The 20374-nt window shown below is 43.1% G+C and overlaps 1 protein-coding gene across 3 annotated transcripts in view; it reads left to right on the top strand.

The window, feature by feature from the left end:
- CACUL1 (CDK2 associated cullin domain 1) overlaps positions 1–20374 on the top strand; it is an 81337-nt gene that overhangs the window by 49454 nt on the left and 11509 nt on the right. For all 3 annotated transcript variants that reach the window (XM_051824216.2, XM_051824215.2, XM_051824217.2), the window contains exons 4-6: positions 5377–5472; positions 11016–11118; positions 17856–17945. In XM_051824216.2, coding sequence (XP_051680176.1) covers positions 5377–5472; positions 11016–11118; positions 17856–17945 — 289 coding nt within the window. The remainder of the gene's footprint in view (positions 1–5376; positions 5473–11015; positions 11119–17855; positions 17946–20374) is intronic.

Consider the following 20374-nt stretch of genomic DNA (forward strand, 5'->3'; position numbering starts at 1 on the left):
CTGCCACGGCTGGCGCGCTGCGACCTGCGCACCGTGCTGATCCGAAGGCAGGAGCTAGGTACTTATCCTGGTCTGCCATGGGGTGCAGGGCCCAAGGACTTGGGCCATCCTCCACTGCACTCCCTGGCCATAGCAGAGAGCTGGCCTGGAAGAGGGGCAACCGGGACAGAATCCGGCGCCCCGACCGGGACTAGAACCCGGTGTGCCGGCGCCGCAAGGCGGAGGATTAGCCTATTGAGCCACGGTGCTGGCCAGCTGACCTTTTCGTGTCACAGAAGGGCTGGAGGATTACCTGCCCGTTTTTCAGCATTAGATAGATTTTACCTTGGGACAGAGAAGAGTAACCGGGGTGCAGGTAGGTTTCTTAGGCCTTCCCTGCACAGTGGCTTTTGCTTTGAGTTTGAGTAGGTTCCAGGCAGACGGTCTTTGTGTTTTGAACTGTCAGCTAGTCAACATGTTTTTACTCATGGTGGACCCAAGTGTAGCATGCGTGGACTTGTTCAGGTACTCCTGCCCCATCTGCATCCCTTGACACACCCAGCACGTCTGTGCCGTGGAGACAGGTTCTTCTTCAGCCTTCTCTTTCCAACCCAGTGGAAGATTATGGGAAAGGAGTAGCTGGGCCTTCCCCTGGGTGGAAGCTTCCTAGAATCCTGTACTGTTGGTCACACTTGGCCTTTAATGACTCATTACAGCTTCTCTTGTTTTCTTGCCTACTTTTTTATTTTTAATGTTTATTTGTGAAAGAGTGATAGAGGGAGGAAGAGAGAGAGAGAGAGAGCTTTCATCTGCTGATTCATTCCCCAAGTGGCCACAAGAGATGGGACGGCACCAGGCCAAAGCCAGGGACCAGGAGCTCCATCCTGGTCTCCCAGTGAGTGTCAGGGACCCAAGCACTTGGGCTATTTCTGATGCCTTCCCAGGTGCATTAGCAGGAAGCTGGGCCAGAAGCACTTTGATATGGGGTACTGGCATCAGAAGCTGTGGCTTAGCTTGCTGTGCTGGCCCCTCTTAACCTGCCTTTTTTTTTTTCCATAGAAAGCTTTTATTTAATAAATACAAATTTCATAACTACAACTTTGGAGTATAGCGATTCTTCCCCCCATACTTGCCCTCCCCGCCATTCCCGTCCCACCTCCTACTCCCTCCCCCATCCCATTCTTCATTAAGATTCATTTTTAATTATCTTTATATATAGAAGATCAACTCTAAGTAAAGATTTCAACAGTTTGCACCAACACAGACACACAAGGTATAAAGTACTGTTTGAAGACTAGTATTACCGTTAATTCTCATAGTACAACACATTAAGGATCGAGGTCCTACATGGGGAGCAAGTGCACAGTGACTCCTGTTGATTAACAATTGACACTCTTATTTATGAGTCAGTAATCACCTGAGACTCTTGTCATGAGCTGCCAAGGCTCTGGAAGCCTCTTGAGTTCACCAGCTCTGACCTTATTTAGACAGGGCCATAATCAAAGTGGAAGTTCTCTCGTCCCTTCAGAGAAAGGTACCTCCTCCTTTGATGGCCTGTTCTTTCCACTGGGATCTCACTTGCAGAGATCTTTCATTTGGGTCATTTTTTGCCACAGTGTCTTGGCTTTCCATGCCTGAAATGCTCTCATGGGCTCTTTAGCCAGATCCGAATGCCTTAAGGGCTGATTCTGAGGAGCTGTTATGGCCACCAATACCAAAGGTGACGTAGTGTAGCCTTTCTTTCCTTAGAGGGGCGGTTTACTCTTTGGAATTCATGTCTCTTGGCCATTATAAATGTAAGGTAAACAGATGCCTGTGTGCTCAGAAAAACTGTTTAGGCTAACTATAAAGGTGTAAATGTGATTCTCTTGACGCTTTCTGCATTCTAAGCTAAGTGGAACGTCACAGCTACATTTTAATGACTTTATAATCACTGAATTTCGTACTAGTTAAGAAGCTGTTGACTTTAGAAGAAAAGTTCACCTTTACCCTAACACTCGGGTGATGCATCATATTTTTACTAATGTCAGTATAGTTGTTTCTTGTGCAGTCAACACCTTCTGTTGTGTGTGTGGGTGCCGACTGTTCAGCTTTCTCTCGACTCCTGCAGGCTCTCTGTTCTCAGTGTTTTGGAGAAGCCTCAGGTGGATGTGAGGGCCAGCTGAGCCCGCTGTTCACGGAGCCCCTGCAGTTCTCATTTGTACCTCTGGGAAGTGGCTGAGGCAGGGCCTTGGAATGCGGCGGGAGGTTCTGCAGTCCCTGACAGACCCCTCATGAGATCTGGAGAGCAGTGTTCTCTGAGGTCCACTGGCCCGTGGAAGTGTCAGGTCGTTCCTGAAGCTGGAATCTATCTTTTGACCGAGGAGCACAGTATATCTTATGTTTAAGCTGAGCCCCAGGGCTCATCTGGTTTAGAAATGACCCTGCAATCCTGGGCAGCAAACAGCAGAGCAGAGCCTAAGTATTGGTGAACAGAGACTGGTGGACAGTGACAGTCCAGACCCTTATGACGTTTACATTGTAGGACGAAGCTTGGCCTGGGAGAGATGTTGACACATAGTTGAACGATAAAAGCAGGTTACAGAATAATCTGTATTTGTTTAAAAACAGACAATGAATTTACAAGAATATGTGTTCTTTAAGTATGTTCTCTAAGCAGTTTATGGACTTCTGAGGGTTCCTGAAACCTTTTCAGTTCCAGGGTTCCTGAAAATCCAAACTGATTTTCTGGTGTTGTTAAGATGCTGTTTTCATGATGTTGACATTTTCTCTGGTGCTGCGGCAGCAGCAGGGCTAAACTGCTGATGCTTTAGCATGAAGCGTTACTTCCACACACTTGCGGTGAACACAAAAAACAGAAGCCTTGCTTCACTTAAGAATGTCCCAGCCGAAGCAGTGAAAATATTACTTATATTAAATTGTGACTGAGCATTGATTTAAAAATATTTTGTGTGGAGAGGGGGGAAACTGCATACCAAGGCACAGTGGCTATTTGGGAAGCACATTTTGTCTGGTTGAGTTTTCATCCAAAGTTCCCCACCCCGAATGAAACACGTTATTTTTAATTGAATGACTGACAGACTGATTTAGAGATTTGACATTGGCTCAAAAATGAGTGAAATAAGCCCGTCTCTTCAAGGAAAACAACTGATAGTATTTGTTGCTGATAAAATGTGAGCTTTGTAGTGGAAATTCAAATTTTGGAATATTTGGATCTGCCACTAAGACACATACTTAAAGACTCTTCAGATGAGATATTCTGGGTCCATATAATGAAATGTGTCTTTAAAAAATTATTGGAAAGAGAGCAAGATAGAGTGTGAGCTCTCTTCTGGTCACTCCTCTAATGCGTACAATGGCTAGGTTAGACCAGGGCCAAAGCCAGGAGCCGGGCATACTGTCTAGATCTCCCTTGTGCTTGGCAGGAACCCAAATACTTAAGCCATTATCAGTGCCTGCCTCTCAGGACCTGCACTGGTGGGAAGCTGGAGTTGGGAGCCAGAGCTAAGAATTGGAAGTAGGCAGTCCAGTGTGGGATGCTGGCACCGTAACTGCTAGGCTAAACACCAGCTCCTGATGTTTCTTCTTAATCCTGTAGGATCAGGGCCCCACCCTGTGACTCCATGTAGCCTTAACTACTTTCTTCTCGATACAGCAGAATGGGGGAGGGATGGGTCTTCATGAATTTTAGGACATGCACTTTCAGTAGAAGACACAATAAAGCTAGAAGTGTTTTCTTTTGATGGCTTTATGACATGCGGTTTTATAACAAGAAATTAAATGTGAGACATGTATTATACTGCTCTCCAAGCTGTGATATCTATGGACCATTTGGGCTGTTGCTTTCTGGCTAGTAATGTTTATGACTGGTTAGCTACAGGAGCGTTTACAATCAAGTTAGCATAGAACTCAGAAGGTTACTGTGCCTAAGGTAATTATACAGATTCATTAGCCAGGCTAATAACATGTTAAGCCTGTGCCACTTTCTTGGATTCCCTTTGCCCCCATTCCAGGCCCAAATGTAGTTTGGTTCACACAGAAAGGGTTGATATCATTCAGTGATAACTTTTTAAAAAAAGATTATTTGTTTATTTGAATGTCAGGAGTTACAGAGAGAGTGAGAGAGCGAGCTTCCATCTACTTGTTCTCTCCCCAAATGGCTGCCACAGCCAGGGCTGACCATGCTGAAGCCAGGAGCCTGCAACTCCATCGGAGTCTCCCAAGTGGTTGCAGGGACTCTAGCACTTGGACTATCTTCCGCTGCTTTTCCCAAGCCACCAGTAAGGATTTGGATCAGAAATGGAGCAGCTGGGACATGAACTGACACACATATGGGATGCCAGTGTTGCAGGAGGCGGTTTTACTTGCTATGCCACTATGCTGTTCTCCAGTGATTTTTTTTTTTTTTTTTTTTTTTTTTGACAGGCAGAGTGGACAGTGAGAGAGACAGAGAGAAAGGTCTTCCTTTTTGCCGTTGGTTCACCCTCCAATGGCCGCTACGGCCGGCGCACTGCGGCCGGCGCATCGCGCTGATCTGAAGCCAGGAGCCAGGTGTTTTTCCTGGTCTCCCATGCGGGTGCAGGGCCCAAGGACTTGGGCCATCCTCCACTGCACTCCTGGGCCATAGCAGAGAGCTGGCCTGGAAGAGGGGCAACCGGGACAGAATCCGGCGCCCCAACCGGGACTAGAACCCGGGGTGCTGGCGCCGCAAGGCGGAGGATTAACCTATTGAGCCACAGCGCCGGCCAGTGAAAATTTTTTAATCACATCATTTGTCTTACATTTTGAATGCACCTGGCCAGCGCCGCAGCTCACTTAGCTAATCCTCCGTCTGTGGCACCGGTATTCTATATGGGTGCTGGGTTCTAGTTCCGGTGGCTCCTCTTCCAGGCCAGCTCTCTGCTGTGGCCTGGGAAGTCAGTGGAGGATGGCCCAGGTGCTTGGGCCCTGCACCCGCATGGGAGACCAGGAGGAAGACCTGGCTCCTGGCTTCGGATTGGCACAGTGCGCTGGCTGCAGCGTGCCGGCCGTAGCGGCCACTTGAGGGGTGAACCAACAGAAAAGGAAGACCTTTCTCGTCTCTGTCTCTGTCTCTCTCTAACTCTGCCTGTCAAAAATAAATAAATAAAAACATTTTGAATGCACCTTTTTACTCATGAAGAGAGCAAGCCTGTAAGGTTACATAGTTTTCAACAGTAGCTAAACTAAACCTCAGTTTTATGTAGCAGATTTTTGGAACTAAGAAGTCTTAAAGCCTCTGGGTATAAGTGTCCTTTTCTTTCTTGTCACTCTCCTGTGGACTTTGGATTCCTTTTCATTCTACTTGCGTTGTGGGTTGGGGTGGAAGGGCGTCTGCTTGGTTTACGGGAGTGATCACACGTATGTTCTTTCTCACAGGCCAGCCCTCCAGATCTGTATATTGAAAGATTTAATATAGCGCTTGGACAGTACATGGGAGCATTGCAGAGCATTGTGCCTCTTTTCATATATATGGTAAGGCAGAGGGGTTTCCTCCTTCCTAGTCCCTGGGGGAGTGTGGGTCTGGGCACACACGCATGCAGAGTTAAGCGTGTTCTGTTTTTCTTTTACTGTATTTTGTGTGATTTCCATTCTTTGAGGTGGAAAGTATTTCATTAATGTGTCATGGTTATTGGTATAGAATTATCTACTTCCCTCTTCTTTAAAATTCCCTAAGTAAAAATTGCTGAATAGACAAGTAACAATCAGCCAACGTATTTGTCATGTGGCTGGCACTTTGCTTGGTCCTGGGAAAACAAAGATATGTAAGATCTCTTGTCATCAGAAAATAGAATATCTAAAAATAGCCATGTGATAAGTGCAAGTAAGTCATTCCACGGAAAGTGGAGCTTGCATTGTAGTGCTGTCTCCTCCGTCTGCCGTTAAATGGCATTACAGTAGGCAGTTTGGGTAGGTGGGTTAGTAATAACAAGTCTACATTGTCTTGACTTGGATTCTAAGTAAAAAACCGAATAGTTAATTTGTACAAAAGTACATAAATATGACAGGAAAGTGATTCACACATTCCTGTATTGCCAGTGTTGCTTTCTTAAACTTTATGCTAATGTCCTGGGGTTCTTATTATCTAAGAATAAATGAACTTCAGACTTCTTCCACCTAGCAGAATCCCTAAGGGATTTTAGGTTGTGAAAGGAAGCTTGGCTCCAACTTGCTGTATAGATCAAGAATGTGACTTTGCCTTCTAGTTATTCGTGAAAATTTGTTATGTAAATTATTTTTATTGTCCAGAAGATAGAAATTCTTTGTAATTTGTCACTGCATTGTTGGGAAAGTGTATTACTTAAAGGAAATAGTTTGAATTCCCAAACTATGAAGAGCATAATCAGCAGAATGTCCTTTGTAGTCACAGAAACCAAAGAGAAGTTTTTTGAGTATTGTCAAAATTAGTATTTTTATTAGAAGTCTGTCTCTATGAATATTTTAAGAAATCAGATCATTAAACCAGAAAATAACTTGTCTAACACTCTAAACTACTTTATTAGATTCTTTTTGGAAGACACAGAGATCAGGTGCATGTGCTTGGTTTAGAATATTGGAACTAATATTACTGTCCCTGAGAGAAAGTTGAATGTCTCCTGTTAACTGAAGAGCTGGAATCACGTTAGCGTTCAAGTGCTGATGCTCTCGCACTGTTTCTGTTTGATGTGTCCTGGTTGCTTACTGAAGTGTAGGAAGGGCTCCTTGAACTGCTGTGCACGAAGGTTTTAAATACTAACATTGCTGACAGCAGGAGAGGAAAAGCATTATAAATGCAGAAGCATTTCCACTGGAAGTTGAACAGTTGTCTTTTATTCTTTAGTAAAAGGCGAAAGATTTATACGATCTGAAGAGAAACCAGAGTGTTGTCTTTTATTCTTATATACAAACTGCAAAGTCTCAAAAAGATGTCTAATTACTTCAAAGACTTAAAGTTATACTGCCAAATCAACTGTTGCTCTAAAAGTTGATTTTTAAAAAAAAAATCTTTATTTTTGATTTATTTTGATCAAGAAAAAAATCTCAATTGTGAAAGTAGCTTTATAGTTGATATTTTTAGTTATTTAAAAATAAACTTTCACTAGATACTTACTTCCAAAATAGGAAAGAAATTCTTAGAAATGAAATAAGGCAGGCAGTTAATTTAATCTATTGCTGTAAAATTCTTTAATAGAAAACTTGTATTTAATAAATATAAATTTCATAGGTACAGCTTTAGGAATATAGCAGTTCTTACCCCCATACCTGTCCTCCCACCCCGACTCCCGTCCCACCTCCTGCTCCCTCTCCCATCCCATTCTTCATTAAGATTCATTTTTAATTATCTTTATATACGGAAGATCAACTCTATACTAAGTAAAGATTTCAACAGTTTGCATCCACACAGACACACAAAGTATAAAGAACTGTTTGAAGACAAGTTTTATTGTTAATTCTCATAGTACAACTCATTAAGGACAGAGGTCCTACATGGGGAGAAAGTGTACAGTGACTCCTGTTATTGATTTTTTTTTTTAAGATTTATTTATTTATTTGAAAGTCAGAGTTACACAGAGAGAAGGAGAGGCAGAGAGAAAGGTCTTTCATCCGCTGGTTCACTCCCCAACTGGCTGCAATGACTGGAGCTGTGCCAATCCGAAGCCAGGAGCCAGGAGCTTCCTCCAGGTCTCCCACATGGGTGCAGGGGATCAAGGACTTGGGTCATCTTCCACTGCTTTCCCAGGCCACAGTAGAGAGCTGGATTGGAAGTAGAGCAGCCGGGACATGAACCCACACCCATATGGGATGCTGGCACTACAGGTGGCAGCTTTACCTGCTGTGCCACAGCGCCGGCCCCCTGTTGTTGATTTAACAATTGACACTCTTATTTATGATATCAGTGATCACTTGAGGCTCTTGTCATGAGCTGCCAAGGCTATGGAATCCTCTTGAGTCCACAAACTCCATCAGTATTTAGACAGGGCCATAATTAAAGTGGAAGTTCTCTCCTCCCTTCAGAGAAAGGTGCCTCCTTCTTTGATGGCCCCTTCTTTCCACAGGGATCTCACTCACAGAGATCCTTCATGTAGGTCATTTTTTTGTCTTTCCATGCCTGAATTGCTTTCATGGGCTTTTTAGCCAGATCTGAATGCCTTAATTAAGGGCTGATTCTGAGGCCAGAGTGCTGTTTAGGGCATTTGTCATTCTCTGAGTCTGCTGTGTGGCCTGCTTCCCATGTTGGATCATTCTCTCCTTTTTAATTCTATCTATTGTTATTAGCAGACACTTGGTCTTATTTATATGATCCCTTTTATAAAATTCTTATTGCAGGAAATTAAATAGGAAAGCTGCTATGAAAGACTAATAAGAGGTGATATTCTAATAATGTGAAGGCTGAGGTAATTAAAGTATTTGTCTTCAGTGCAAGGATAGGCAGAACAGGGAACCTAGACCAAGGTAAATGTGAGAGTTTAATGGAAAAAAAAAATGTGACATTTCATACCAGTAAACAGATTATTCCATAGCTGGTATTAAGATAGCTGAAGTCATTTTGGAATAGAGGATAATGGTGCCTCATCACTGCTTATTCTTCATAAATTCTGAATGGAGTAAGTCTTTATAAGAACTAGAAGAAATTATGCACACTCCTGGAGTGAGAAAAGGCCTTTCTAAATGAGACCTAAATCTAGAAGCCATGAGGAAAATATTAGACTGTGACAACATAAAATTCAGCAAAGTAACTATACACCAAAAGTAGGTGGGGAAATTTGCAGTAAATTTGCAAAACATAAGGCAGAGATTTGCTTTGATAAATAATGTGTTCATGAATTAATTAGAAAAAAGGCATCCCATTTTTATGTTGAAAAATGAATAAAGGCTGTGAATAGATTACAGAAAATATACTGAGATATAAATGGGAACAGATATTCAACATCATAAATAAAAAAGTGCAATTAGTGAAATTGGAAAAGATTGATAATCAGTTCTATGGACTCTCTAAAGGAAACAAACACCTCACACTTTTGGTGATAAAACCTTTGGGAGACTATCTGGCATTGTTTCAAGTTTAAAATGCACGAGCTGAATGGAGTGTCTTTAGGAATCCATCATATAAATAAATACAAGTATATGCAAATAATATGCATATGTATAAAAGATTTATGCACTGGTTTTTGAATAGAACATTGGAAAAATCTGTATTACCAGTGTGTTTGGAGGACTATTAAGTAATTAATGGAAAGGGCCAGCACTGTGGCGCAGTGGGTTAACGCCTTGACCTGAAGTACCGGCATCCCATATGGGCGCCGGTTCGAGTCCTGGCTGCTCCACTTCCAAGCCAGCTCTCTGCTATAGCCTGGGAAAGCAGTACAAGATGGCCCAAGTCCTTGGGCCCCTGCACCCTCGTGGGAGACCTGGAAGAAGCTCCTGTCTCCTGGCTTCGGATCGCCACAGTTCTAGCCGTTGTGGCCATCTGGGGAGTGAACCAGCAGATGGAAGACTCTCTCTCTCTGCCTCTCCTCTCTCTGTGTAACTCTGACTTCCAAATAAATAAAATAAAATAAATATTTTAAAAAATAATTAATGGAAGATAGAGTAGAAAAACATACAGTTAAATATAATGGCATGCCTCCATGTTCTTTTAGAGAAAGATCTTCTAAGATACAACACTGGGTGAAAAAGCAAGTTACAGAGCTTGTGTCAGCAGTAGTTCAGGAGCCAGTGTGTATGGGAGGCGGGCAGTGGAGAAGTGTATGCACGTATGCAGGGTACATATTAGAAATAATATACAGTAGTGCTTCCAGGGGACATGGGGCCTCTCCACAGTGGGGGACTTCTTTTTGTTGTGCATCCTTTTGCTTTTATTTTTAACCACGTGAATCTTACTTTCATAATTTTTTTAAAGAAAAAGTGTTCAGAATGAAGAGCAAATCAGTGAGCAGCTTGCTCACATTCCTTCTGTGTTTCCCACTCTTACATGTTGAGTTAACAATGAAGATGATTTGCTAGTCGCACCAGGCAGAAGGCCCACAGCCACACGAAACGGGGAACGTGGCTCAGAGTGCTTTGAGAGTAAGGAAAAGGTTCGTCTGCTGTAATAAGACTGCAGGCACAGGCAGTTTCCAGGGCTGTGTGAATCCGTGGTTCAGCAGAGATACCAAGGTCCCATGTTCTTTTTCTGTCCACAGGGTTCTCTTTACTGTCCACAACATGTTTCATTATGATGATAAGCGTTTCTCTCAGCCTAGGTTTCTCTCAGTCTGATTGGGCTACCTTGTGTGTGTGTCTGTGAACCAGAGATGTCCCTACAGAGTACCCCTGGTGAATGTGTACATACATGGGAGCCAACACCACTGACAAAGTCGCTGATAAATGGGGGATGCCTTTCATTAGTGTTTCCAGATATTGTCTTTAGATGATGAGACAGTTATTTTAAAATAATTACTTATTGATAAGGCAGAACGACAGGGAGAGTCAGAGAGAAACTGTCCATCTGCTGTTCATTCCCTAAATGGTGACAATAGCCAGGTCTGGGCCAGACCAAAGCCAGGAGCCAAGAACTCCATCTGGGTCTCCCATGTGACTGTCAGAGGCCCAAGTATTTGAATCATCATCTGCTGTCTTCGCAGGCGAATTAGCAGGAAGCTAGATGTGAAATGGAGCAGCTAGCACTCCTGGCACTCTGATTTGGTGTGCCAGTGCCATAGGCAGCAGTCCTGTGATAACAATATTTTGCAAAGGTGTGTCCATGGTCTGGTTCCATCATGTATATACAGTCCTATCTAGTAATGTTGGATATCTTCCAGTGTTCTTTTGAAGGTCTGTAGTTAACAGCATTTTATCTTTTTATGCTTTCAACTCCATGCACAATATATAACTCAGAGTGGCAAGATTTCTGTTGTTTGATATTGGAGTTTTGTGTCTTATATATTGCCTTTATACATTGTCTTCTAAAATAATATTTACTGCTTCAGTTTGTTAGACTAAATATTTTCCCAACTGATACATGGAAAAAAAAATTTTTTTTTTTTTTTTTTTTTCAGAATAAATTTTACATCGAAACCAAGCTTAACAGAGACCTGAAAGATGACCTTATAAAGCTGTTTACGGAACATGTTGCAGAAAAGCACATTTGCAGCCTGATGCGTAAGTAACTTAACTTGCTTTGGGCTGTGAAAACACTGACAATGATTTTCTTCTTTTTCATTTGTTCTGAGAGCATTGTCACATAAGCCCTGATGTTGCTATCCTCTGGAAGTAGTAAACCCACTCTATACTGTAGGGAAAAACAGCGAGGAATTGTAAATATGACTTGAAGTCTGCCCAGTGAACTAGGAGCAGCATAGCCAGGTTATTGGACAGGGCGTTTGTGTCTGGCCTCATGCTTGTCCCCTGCTCCTGGCCCTGCCCACTTGGGAGGTTTGCTCTTAACTCTGTTGGCCAGTTACTCTAGAACAGTTTTCTATCTTTGAAGTGGAAGTACAGACTTCTCTCTTAGTTTCACTCATTACTGCAGAAACCATTTTCTACTTTGGCTCTGTCATTTACAAACTATGTATTTTAGACAAGCTTTCTAGCCTCTAGATCTGCATGGGTTCTTCTGTGATTTAGATTTATAAAATATGCAACATAGCTGCTTAGATAAATGTAAAGTAAGCAGATGGAAGTACCAGGCTCAGTTAGTTTCTCCTTTCTCCCCATTCCCAGCTTCCATGCTCCCTCCTGGTAGATGGCATTTCATCCTCTTTTCCTAAAGGAATATGCCTCTCCGAGTGACATTTAGGTGCCACCCCTGTAACCTAGAGGGTTAGTTTCCTTTTTATTTATTTATTTATTTATTTATTTATTTATTTATTTATTTTTTTGACAGGCAGAGTGGATAGTGAGAGAGAGAGAGAGAGAGAAAGGTCTTCCTTTTGCCGTTGGCTCACCCTCCAATGGCCGCCATGGCTGGTGCGCTGCAGCCGGGGCTCCACAGTGATCCGAAGCCAGGAGCCAGGTGCTTCTCCTGGTCTCCCATGGGGTGCAGGGCCCAAGCACTTGGGCCATCCTCCACTGCACTCCCGGGCCACAGCAGAGAGCTGGACTGGAAGAGGAGCAACCAGGACAGAATCCGGCATCCCGACCGGGACTAGAACCCGGTGTGCCGGTGCTGCAAGGCGGAGGATTAGCCTAGTGAGCTGTGGTGCCGGCCAAAATATGAGCTTTTAAAGGAAACTAAACCTCGGCCGGCGCCGCGGCTCAATAGGCTAATCCTCCACCTAGTGGCGCCAGCACACCGGGTTCTAGTCCGGGTCGAGGCGCCGGATTCTTTCCCGGTTGCTCCTCTTCCAGGCCAGCTCTCTGCTGTGGCCCGGGAGTGCAGTGGAGGATGGCCCAAGTGCTTGGGCCCTGCACCCCATGGGAGACCAGGAGAAGCACCTGGCTCCTGGCTTCGGATCAGCGCGGTGCGCCAGCCTCAGTGGCCATTGGAAGGTGAACCAATGGTAAAGGAAGACCTTTCTCTTTGTCTCTCTCTCCCTCACTGTCCACTCTGCCTGTCAATAAAAAAAAAAAAAAGCTCATATTTTATGCAGTGTGTCATCAAGTCAGTTTTTAGGAATTTAGCACATATTTGGATTTTTAGTCTGCTGGGATTTTTTTGTTTGTTTTTGTTTTGCTTTCTTACTAGCCTTGATTAGTTTCTACCACTTGAACTTTTGCCAAGATTAACAAAAGAGTTGTTCTAGGCTTGACCACAAACTGTTTTCATTTTAAATGAAGGAAAGCAATTGTTGAATATTGATTCAGTTTATTTTAGAAGGGAAGAGTTTTCAAATAATAGTGTAGACAAAAAGAATATATATGTTTTATTAATATGTTTCCAAAAGATTCCAGAATTAGAACAGAGGCTTAGAATCTTGGGGATATTACATGCTTTTCTTTTCTGTTATGATGTATTCTGGCTATTGATTATGACCATTTAAGTATGTCCTCTGATGTTAACATCGTCTTTTTGCTTTCATTGTGAAATAGAGCGCAACCATTTTGAAGTCATCTTTGTTTAATGTCTTGACCAGTGTCAGATGGAAAAGCTGTTTACTTTGTAAATATGTTCTTACACTTGTCAGTTATTTGGAAATCAGGCTTATTGGACATTTATAGGGCATATTCAAAAGACAACATAGGAACCCAGATCTGATGAGAAAAGAACAAATTCTTTTTTTTTTTTTTTAATTGTATAATCTGTGACTGTCAATAAAATTTACACTTAAAAGTAAAGATACAAGGGCCGGTGCTGTGGCTCAATGGGCAAAGCCTCTGTAGTGCTGGCATCCCATATGGGTGCCAGTTCGAGTCCCAGCTGCTCCATTTCCGATCCAGCTCTCTGCTTATGGCCTGGGAGAGCAGCAGAAGATGGCCCAAGTGCTTGGGCCCCTGCACACATGTGGGAGACCAGTAGGGAGCTCCTGGCTTCTGGCTTTGGATTGGCCTAGCTCTGGCCATTGCAGCCATTTGGGGAGTGAGCTAGCAGAAGGAAGACCTCTCTCTCTCTCTCTCTCTCTCTCTCTCTCTCTGCCTTTCATATAAATAAACAAATCTTAAAAAAAAGGTAAAGATACCTTTCCCCCCAATAAACTGCAACGGTCTTCTCAGGTGTTTGTTGAGCAGTTACTGAGCATTGTACTTAGAACGAGGAAAACAAAGTGACCGCAGCCTCACTGGCCTGGACTCTCTATACCAGCAGAGTCTGTAGATGTTCACAGCTGTGTGATTGATCATCAAAAAGATCTTTTAAAACACACACACACACACACACACACACACGTTTCTTATTAACTGCTTAATTCTCTTCACCCCCTATAAGATGAGTATAATCAATATTTCAGAAACTGAGGCAAAAGGAGGCTAAAATTAATTTAAGCCAGAATAACATAGCTATTGAGGATTGGTGCCTTGTCTGTAGTTACACATTTTCCTATCTCTTGCCCCCTTACTCTAATAAAACAAATAATAACACTCAGTCTCAGTGATTTTCTAAAATCTGATCAGTAACTTTCTTCCTTGGGCTTCAGAGCCGTTTGGAAATGCTGCCATTCCTTTCATTACTGCTGTGTAACAGACCGTCCAGAAGCATACTGGCTGCGACCAGCAGGCTCTTATTTCGCTCTGCAGTTTGGGGAGGTCTCCTGGGGCAGTGTGTCTCCTCTGCTCACCACTGCTGACGTGGCCATGGCAGGGGCGGAAGCTTTTGCTGTGACTGCCTCTCATGGCTGGTGAGTTGGTGCTGGCATTTGGTTCCTTTCATTTTTCTTCTAAGAGCGAGTGCCCCAAGAAGCAGGCAGTGGAAACTGCCAGTTCCTTAGATCCTGGGTCCAGAAACTGACGCAGTGTTATTGTTGCTGGATTCTGTTGGACAGTCACAGAACCCAGATTCCAGGGGAGAGGCCTGGCCCCTGCCTCTCAGTGGGAGACCTGTTGAAAGAATTTCAGAATCCTGCCTTAGAACTAGAAGAACAGGGCAGAATGAAACTGTCTGCTGGTAAAGAATTGAAACTCCAGGGCTGGCGCCATGGCTCACCTGGTTAATCCTCTGCCTGTGGCACTGGCATCCCATATGGGTGCCAGGTTCTAGTCCCGGCTACTCCTCTTCCACTCCCGCTCTCTGCTGTGGCCTGGGAAGGCAGAGGAGGATGGCCCAACTGCTTGGGCCCCTGCACCCGCATGGGAGACCAGGAAGAAGCACCTGGCTCCTGGCTTTGGATCGGCACAGCACCGGCTGTTGCGGCCATTTGGGGGGTGAACCAACGGAAGGAAGACCTTTCTCTCTGTCTGTCTCTCTCACTGTCTATAACTCTGCCTGTCAAATAAATTAAAAAAAAAAATTGAAACTCAAATGCCCATATTGTCCATGAATAGCAGGCTTCATGAATGAAGAAGGTGTCTTGTCACTAGAGATAAAGCTGATTTTCTGTCAGCTCCCATGGTGTGATCATGTTCATACATGTAGATGAGGGACCTCCAAAGTTCGTGGAAAATGTATCTTGTGAAAAAACTATATATGGCTTTCATAATCTTTTATACCAAAATAAACTCATCTTTTAATTCCATTTCTCCATGAACTTTTTTTTTTTTTTAAAGACAAGGAGAGACAGAGATCATTCATCTGCTGGTTAACTCCCCAAATGCCTGCAATGCTGGAACTGACTAGGCCCAAGTCAGGAGCCCAGAACTCCAACCGGGTCTCCCACATGGGCAGCCTGGGCCCAGGCACTTGGACTCTCCTCCACTGCTTTTCCAGACACATTAGCAGGGAGCTAGATGGGAAGCAGAGCAGCCAGGATTAGAAGCAGTGCTCCTGTATAGGATGCTGGCATTGGAGTCAGGGGCTTAACATGTTGCACCACAATGATGGCCCGGAACTGGTTTTTATTTTTTAAAGATTTATTTTTACTTATTTGAAAGACAGAGCAAGAGAGAGAGAGAGAAGGGGAAAGAAGAGACTTTTCAGCCACTGGTTCACTACCCAAATGGACTGCCACAGCCAGGGCTGTGCCAGGCTGAAGCCAGGGAGCCAGGAACTCCATCTGAGTCTCCCACTTGGGTGACAGGGGCCCAGGTACTTGGGCGCCATCATCTATCTTCGAGGTTCATCAGCAGGAAGCTGGATCTGGAGTGGAACAACAGCCAGGACTTGAACCAGTGCTCTGATATGTAAGGTACCCATGTTGCAGTCAGTGGCTTAACCCACTGTGCCAAAACACCAGGCCCTCCACAAACTTTTTTGAAGTGGCCTGATATAGAAAAGTACCTAGCACTGCTAAATACTCAGTAAATATTTTATTTTGCCTTTCAAGCTCATCCCCCAAATTCCAACTTACTTTTCCTTAAGAGGCTGCAGGGGGCCAGGATGGTGGTAACCAGGAAGTATTAAGTTTTTTTTTGGCCGCCGCGGCCGGCGTGCTGCGACCGGCGCATCGCGCTGATCCGAAGGCAGGAGCCAGGTGCTTATCCTGGTCTCCCATGGGGTACAGGGCCCAAGCACTTGGGCCATCCTCCACTGCACTCCCGGGCCATAGCAGAGAGCTGGCCTGGAAGAGGAGCAACCGGGACAGAATCCGGTGCCCCGACCGGGACTAGAACCCGATGTGCTGGCGCCGCAAGGCAGAGGATTAGCCTATTGAGCCACGGCGCCGGCCGGAAGTATTAAGTTTTAGATACTGTTTTCCTGAGAGTTTACATGGAAAGATGTTAATGAAATGTTGCAAAACCTTCTCAACTCTAATCTTTTGCTATTGAATGTAATTACTTTCAATTAATTCATCCCAGATCAGTCTGTCTACATTTTGTGTGTATTTTTATCTTTGATATTTATCATTTATTCATAGCTTTTTAATTTGACAGAGGTGATTACAGTTGTGGTAGAGGGTGTTTGTAAATGTATATGCTTAACCACATGGTAAATATTGGTTGAACATGCAGAGTTAGTGGGAACCAGGCTAATGGAAGGCCTCAGTGCCAGTCACAAAAGGCGGGGCGGGGGGTGGAGTAGTAAAGAGAGGTTGCATTTGTTTGTGCTAACTTCAGACCCTGTCAGAGACTTTCTGAACTTAACATTTGTAAGTTCAAGTTTTAAACATTGCAGTTTAAATGCTTACCATATGCCCTCTTTAAAATTTATGTATGTCATTCAAAATTGTAACCATCTACCAACGATAAGACTGGAAAGGTAAACTTGAACAGTGTACCTCGGAGGGTCTTCATCATGTGAGTCCAAATGTAGCTCACAGTCTTCTAAACTGTAGACGTGCTTCCGGGCCGGCCACTTCGGTGGCGTTTCCACTTTTGGAAAGGCATGCACAGAGGAAATTGGTTTTAATATTTTACAAGCCTGATTTAGAGTAAAATACCAAAGATTTTGGGGTTTTGGTTTGTTTTCTTAGTACATTGCAGATCTTTGGAAGATGAATTAAAAATTAACTTTTAGGTCAGTAGTATCTTCTATCCATTCAATAATAGAATTCATGTATAACTGTTAGTGATGAGCATCCCTCATCTGGAAAGCTTTGAAATCCACACGCTTTGAGCGTCTGCTGGAGCTCAAAAAGCTTTGGATTTCAAATTTTGGATTTTCAGATGAGGGATGCTCAATTGTAAAATGTATTCAGATATTCCAAAATCTGAAACGCTTCTGATTCCAAGCATTTCAGATAAGGGATACTCAACCTGTAACACATGTCTTTCAGAAAAATGCTAAAAGCCTCAACTGTGGTGATTTGAGGGAAGAAGAAATGTTTGAGTTTATTGCGTGACATTTTATTCCTCTAATGGAAGCGCTTTCAATTCACTCTGTGCCATGAATGCCATTGCTTTTAGAGGATTTACTACTCAGGTCCCCCATGAGTCAGTTCGTTTCCATTAGTGTTCCAGCACGCTTTCATGTATTTCCCCGTTAGCTTGAGCTATTGCATTTGATTTTTAAAAGATTTGTTTGTTATTTATTTAAGTTTTTTTTTTGAAAGGCGAGATAGAGAAAAGCTGGAGATGGGGGAGTGAGGGAGGCAGGAAAGTGTCTTCTACCTGCTGGTTCATTCCCCAAATGCCTGCAAAGCTGGGCCTGGACCAGGCTGAAGCCAAGAGCCAAGAACTCCATCTGGTCTCCCACATGGGTGGAAGGAATCCAAAAACTCGACCCCTCGCCCGCTATATTCCCAGGCGCATTAGGAGGAAGCTGACTAGTCAGGACTTGAACTGGCGCTCTATACAGGTTGTGGGGTTGGGAGTGAGGGGTAAACTCCCAGTTTGTTTTCTTGGGCTGTTCTTGTTTGCACTGTTTGCCTTCAGTCTTTGGGAGAAACTTTAACGAGTGTTCCATGCTTTTTCATCTTTCTCCTCTTCTCCAGCTTTGCTTCTCGAAGCCCAGTCAACACCATTTCAGGTCACACCTTCAACCATGGCAAATATTGTGAAAGGCCTGTATACGCTGAGACCAGGTAACACTCATCATCTCTCGTGGGTTTTATGACATGACAGTCGTATCGAAGCAGCAGTGATTCGTGTGTGTTCTGTGAAGACTAATGATATTTCGACCTGATATAGAAAAAAATATGGAGGAGATACTCGTCATTGAGAAATATAAACTGAAAATTTGAAAATTCACTGGGAGCTTTTTTTTGTTAGTGAAACCATCTAGTTGGTTTTGTTTGTTTGTTTTTTGCTGCCCTTGGGAGGGAAATACAAGAAATAATTTGTAGGATACACTGTATATAAGATTGAATGTGGTAGTTGGTATAATCTCTGTCTATCCCACACTGCAAATGTGCAGTCATGAACATTCACAACTCCATTAGGCCTATTATGACTCAGAGGGACTCTGAAGTGTTGCTAAAATTGAGTCATTTCATGAGGATGTTTTGAGGAGAGAGAATCACAAGAGCAGAATAAGAAATCACGGATCACAATATTCAAAGAAATGGTTTATAAATTATTTTAATATCTCTCTATTAGAACAAAAACTGTGATAGATTTAAAGGAATCTCAAAGTGCCTTTGTGTATATTTCCTGGTTATAAGCCAGAACCTTCGACTTGTCTAGTTAATTGAAAAAATGTATGGGAGAGAGATTGGAGAAGTTCTCAGGGTAGAACATTGTTACAGTCTACAAACACGAAAGATGCTTTCTGGCACTAAGTACCTTTTTGCAAAATTTTTTTGTATGAGAATTAAATTGAAATAAAACATGAAAACAGCTTACCATAGTATTTGATAACATAATAAGCATGCAAACATTAAATGCTATTATTACTATCCATTTGAGTTTAATGATTATTTTAATTAATTGATGGATAGATTGGTTGTTTAATTGTGTTAAAAGTTCACTTGATAAAATAGAAATCAGTTTATTGGGTAAACTTTTTTTTTTTTTTTTTTTTGACAGGCAGAGTTAGACAGTGAGAGACAGAGAGAAAGGTCTTCCCTCCGTTGGTTTACCCCCCAAATGGCTGCCATGGCCAGTGCGCTGTGCTGATCTGAAGCCAGGAGCCAGGTGCTTCTCCTGGTCTCCCATGCGGGTACAGGGCCCAAGCACTTGGGCCATCCTCCACTGCACTCCCGGGCCACAGCAGAGAGCTGGTGTGGAAGAGGAGCCTCTGGGACTAGAACCCGGGGTGCCGGCACCACAGGCAGAGGATTAGCCTAGTGAGCTGTGGCGCCGGCCTGGGTAAACTGATTTGAGAAATCTTTTTTTGGTCAGGCTACTTTGAACTAGTGATTTCTAGAGCATTCAGTTTATTAATTAAGTTTGGATCAGGTCTTGAGATATATTTATCATTTTTAACAGAAATTTCTTCTGTGAGGTAATTGATTATATAAAATAGCAAAAAATATTTTGCATGTTTCCAATAAACTAGTTTCTTAGAATTTTGAATTTTACTTTAATACATTGTGATGAAAATGACTAATTTTTTTTGGTGCTAGGTTATGAATAGTTTTTTTATTTTATGTTGGAAGGCATTCAGATGCAGTATGACAAATCTGACTCCCAAATAGGCAGCTGTATCATATAGCAAAATAAAAACATCACCAAGGGTAGGAAAAAGTATAGATACGTGTTTACCTAAATGCTATCTTACCTTGGTTCAAGTTCTGGTAATAAGATTTACACCACTTGTGAGGAGAATTCTGTAGTTGAGAATTGTCCTTTTGAAAAGGTGAATTTGATTAGACTAACCTTTTGCTGCCCTAGGCATTTTCAGAGATACTTTCAAGCATATTTTGACATTTATGTCTCTTGTCAGTACCCACTGTGTTCCTGGTTTATTAAAGCAGTTTTATTCACCTAGCGCATTATGGTTGGAATATTTTCAGAGTTGAATTTTAAATGTAAAAATGTCTTCCGTTGCAGTAGATCTCAAGTGCTGGTCTTTGTGTGACTGCGTTTGAATTGTCTCAGAGTTTTTTTAAATTATAGATTCGTGGGCCTTACCTCTTGGAGACTTTGATGATGTTTTTGTCATCAAACAGATTTTTGGTGTGTTTCTGGTTTTTAGTGGTTCAGTTAGAAATGCGTAAAAGACACATCATTTCCTTGTTTCTTCACCTTTGTTTTAATGGCTGTAGAGCCCCATAAGGTGACAGAAAGGTTTGACTTCTGCCAGCCCTGCCCCGTGGGCTGTGGTGTCAGCCTGGCACCGAGGTTCTTTGTGAAGCCATGCTTGAGCTGAGTTGTCAGGAGGCACTGTGTCGAGAACGGTTTGCTGTGAGCTGTGCAGAGCGAGGGAACTGGCCGGTGCATCACCTGTCGTGCTTGTGTAGGTGCCGGCTTCTAATCTGTTCTCTTGGTGGTCATCTGTGTATGTCCACTTTTTTACTTACACACACAGCATCACTTAACATCACACAGCATCGAATGTGCATTTTCAGAT

The sequence above is a fragment of the Oryctolagus cuniculus genome, chromosome 15 (assembly GCF_964237555.1).
Source record: "Oryctolagus cuniculus chromosome 15, mOryCun1.1, whole genome shotgun sequence".
NCBI classification, from domain to species: Eukaryota; Metazoa; Chordata; class Mammalia; order Lagomorpha; family Leporidae; genus Oryctolagus; species Oryctolagus cuniculus.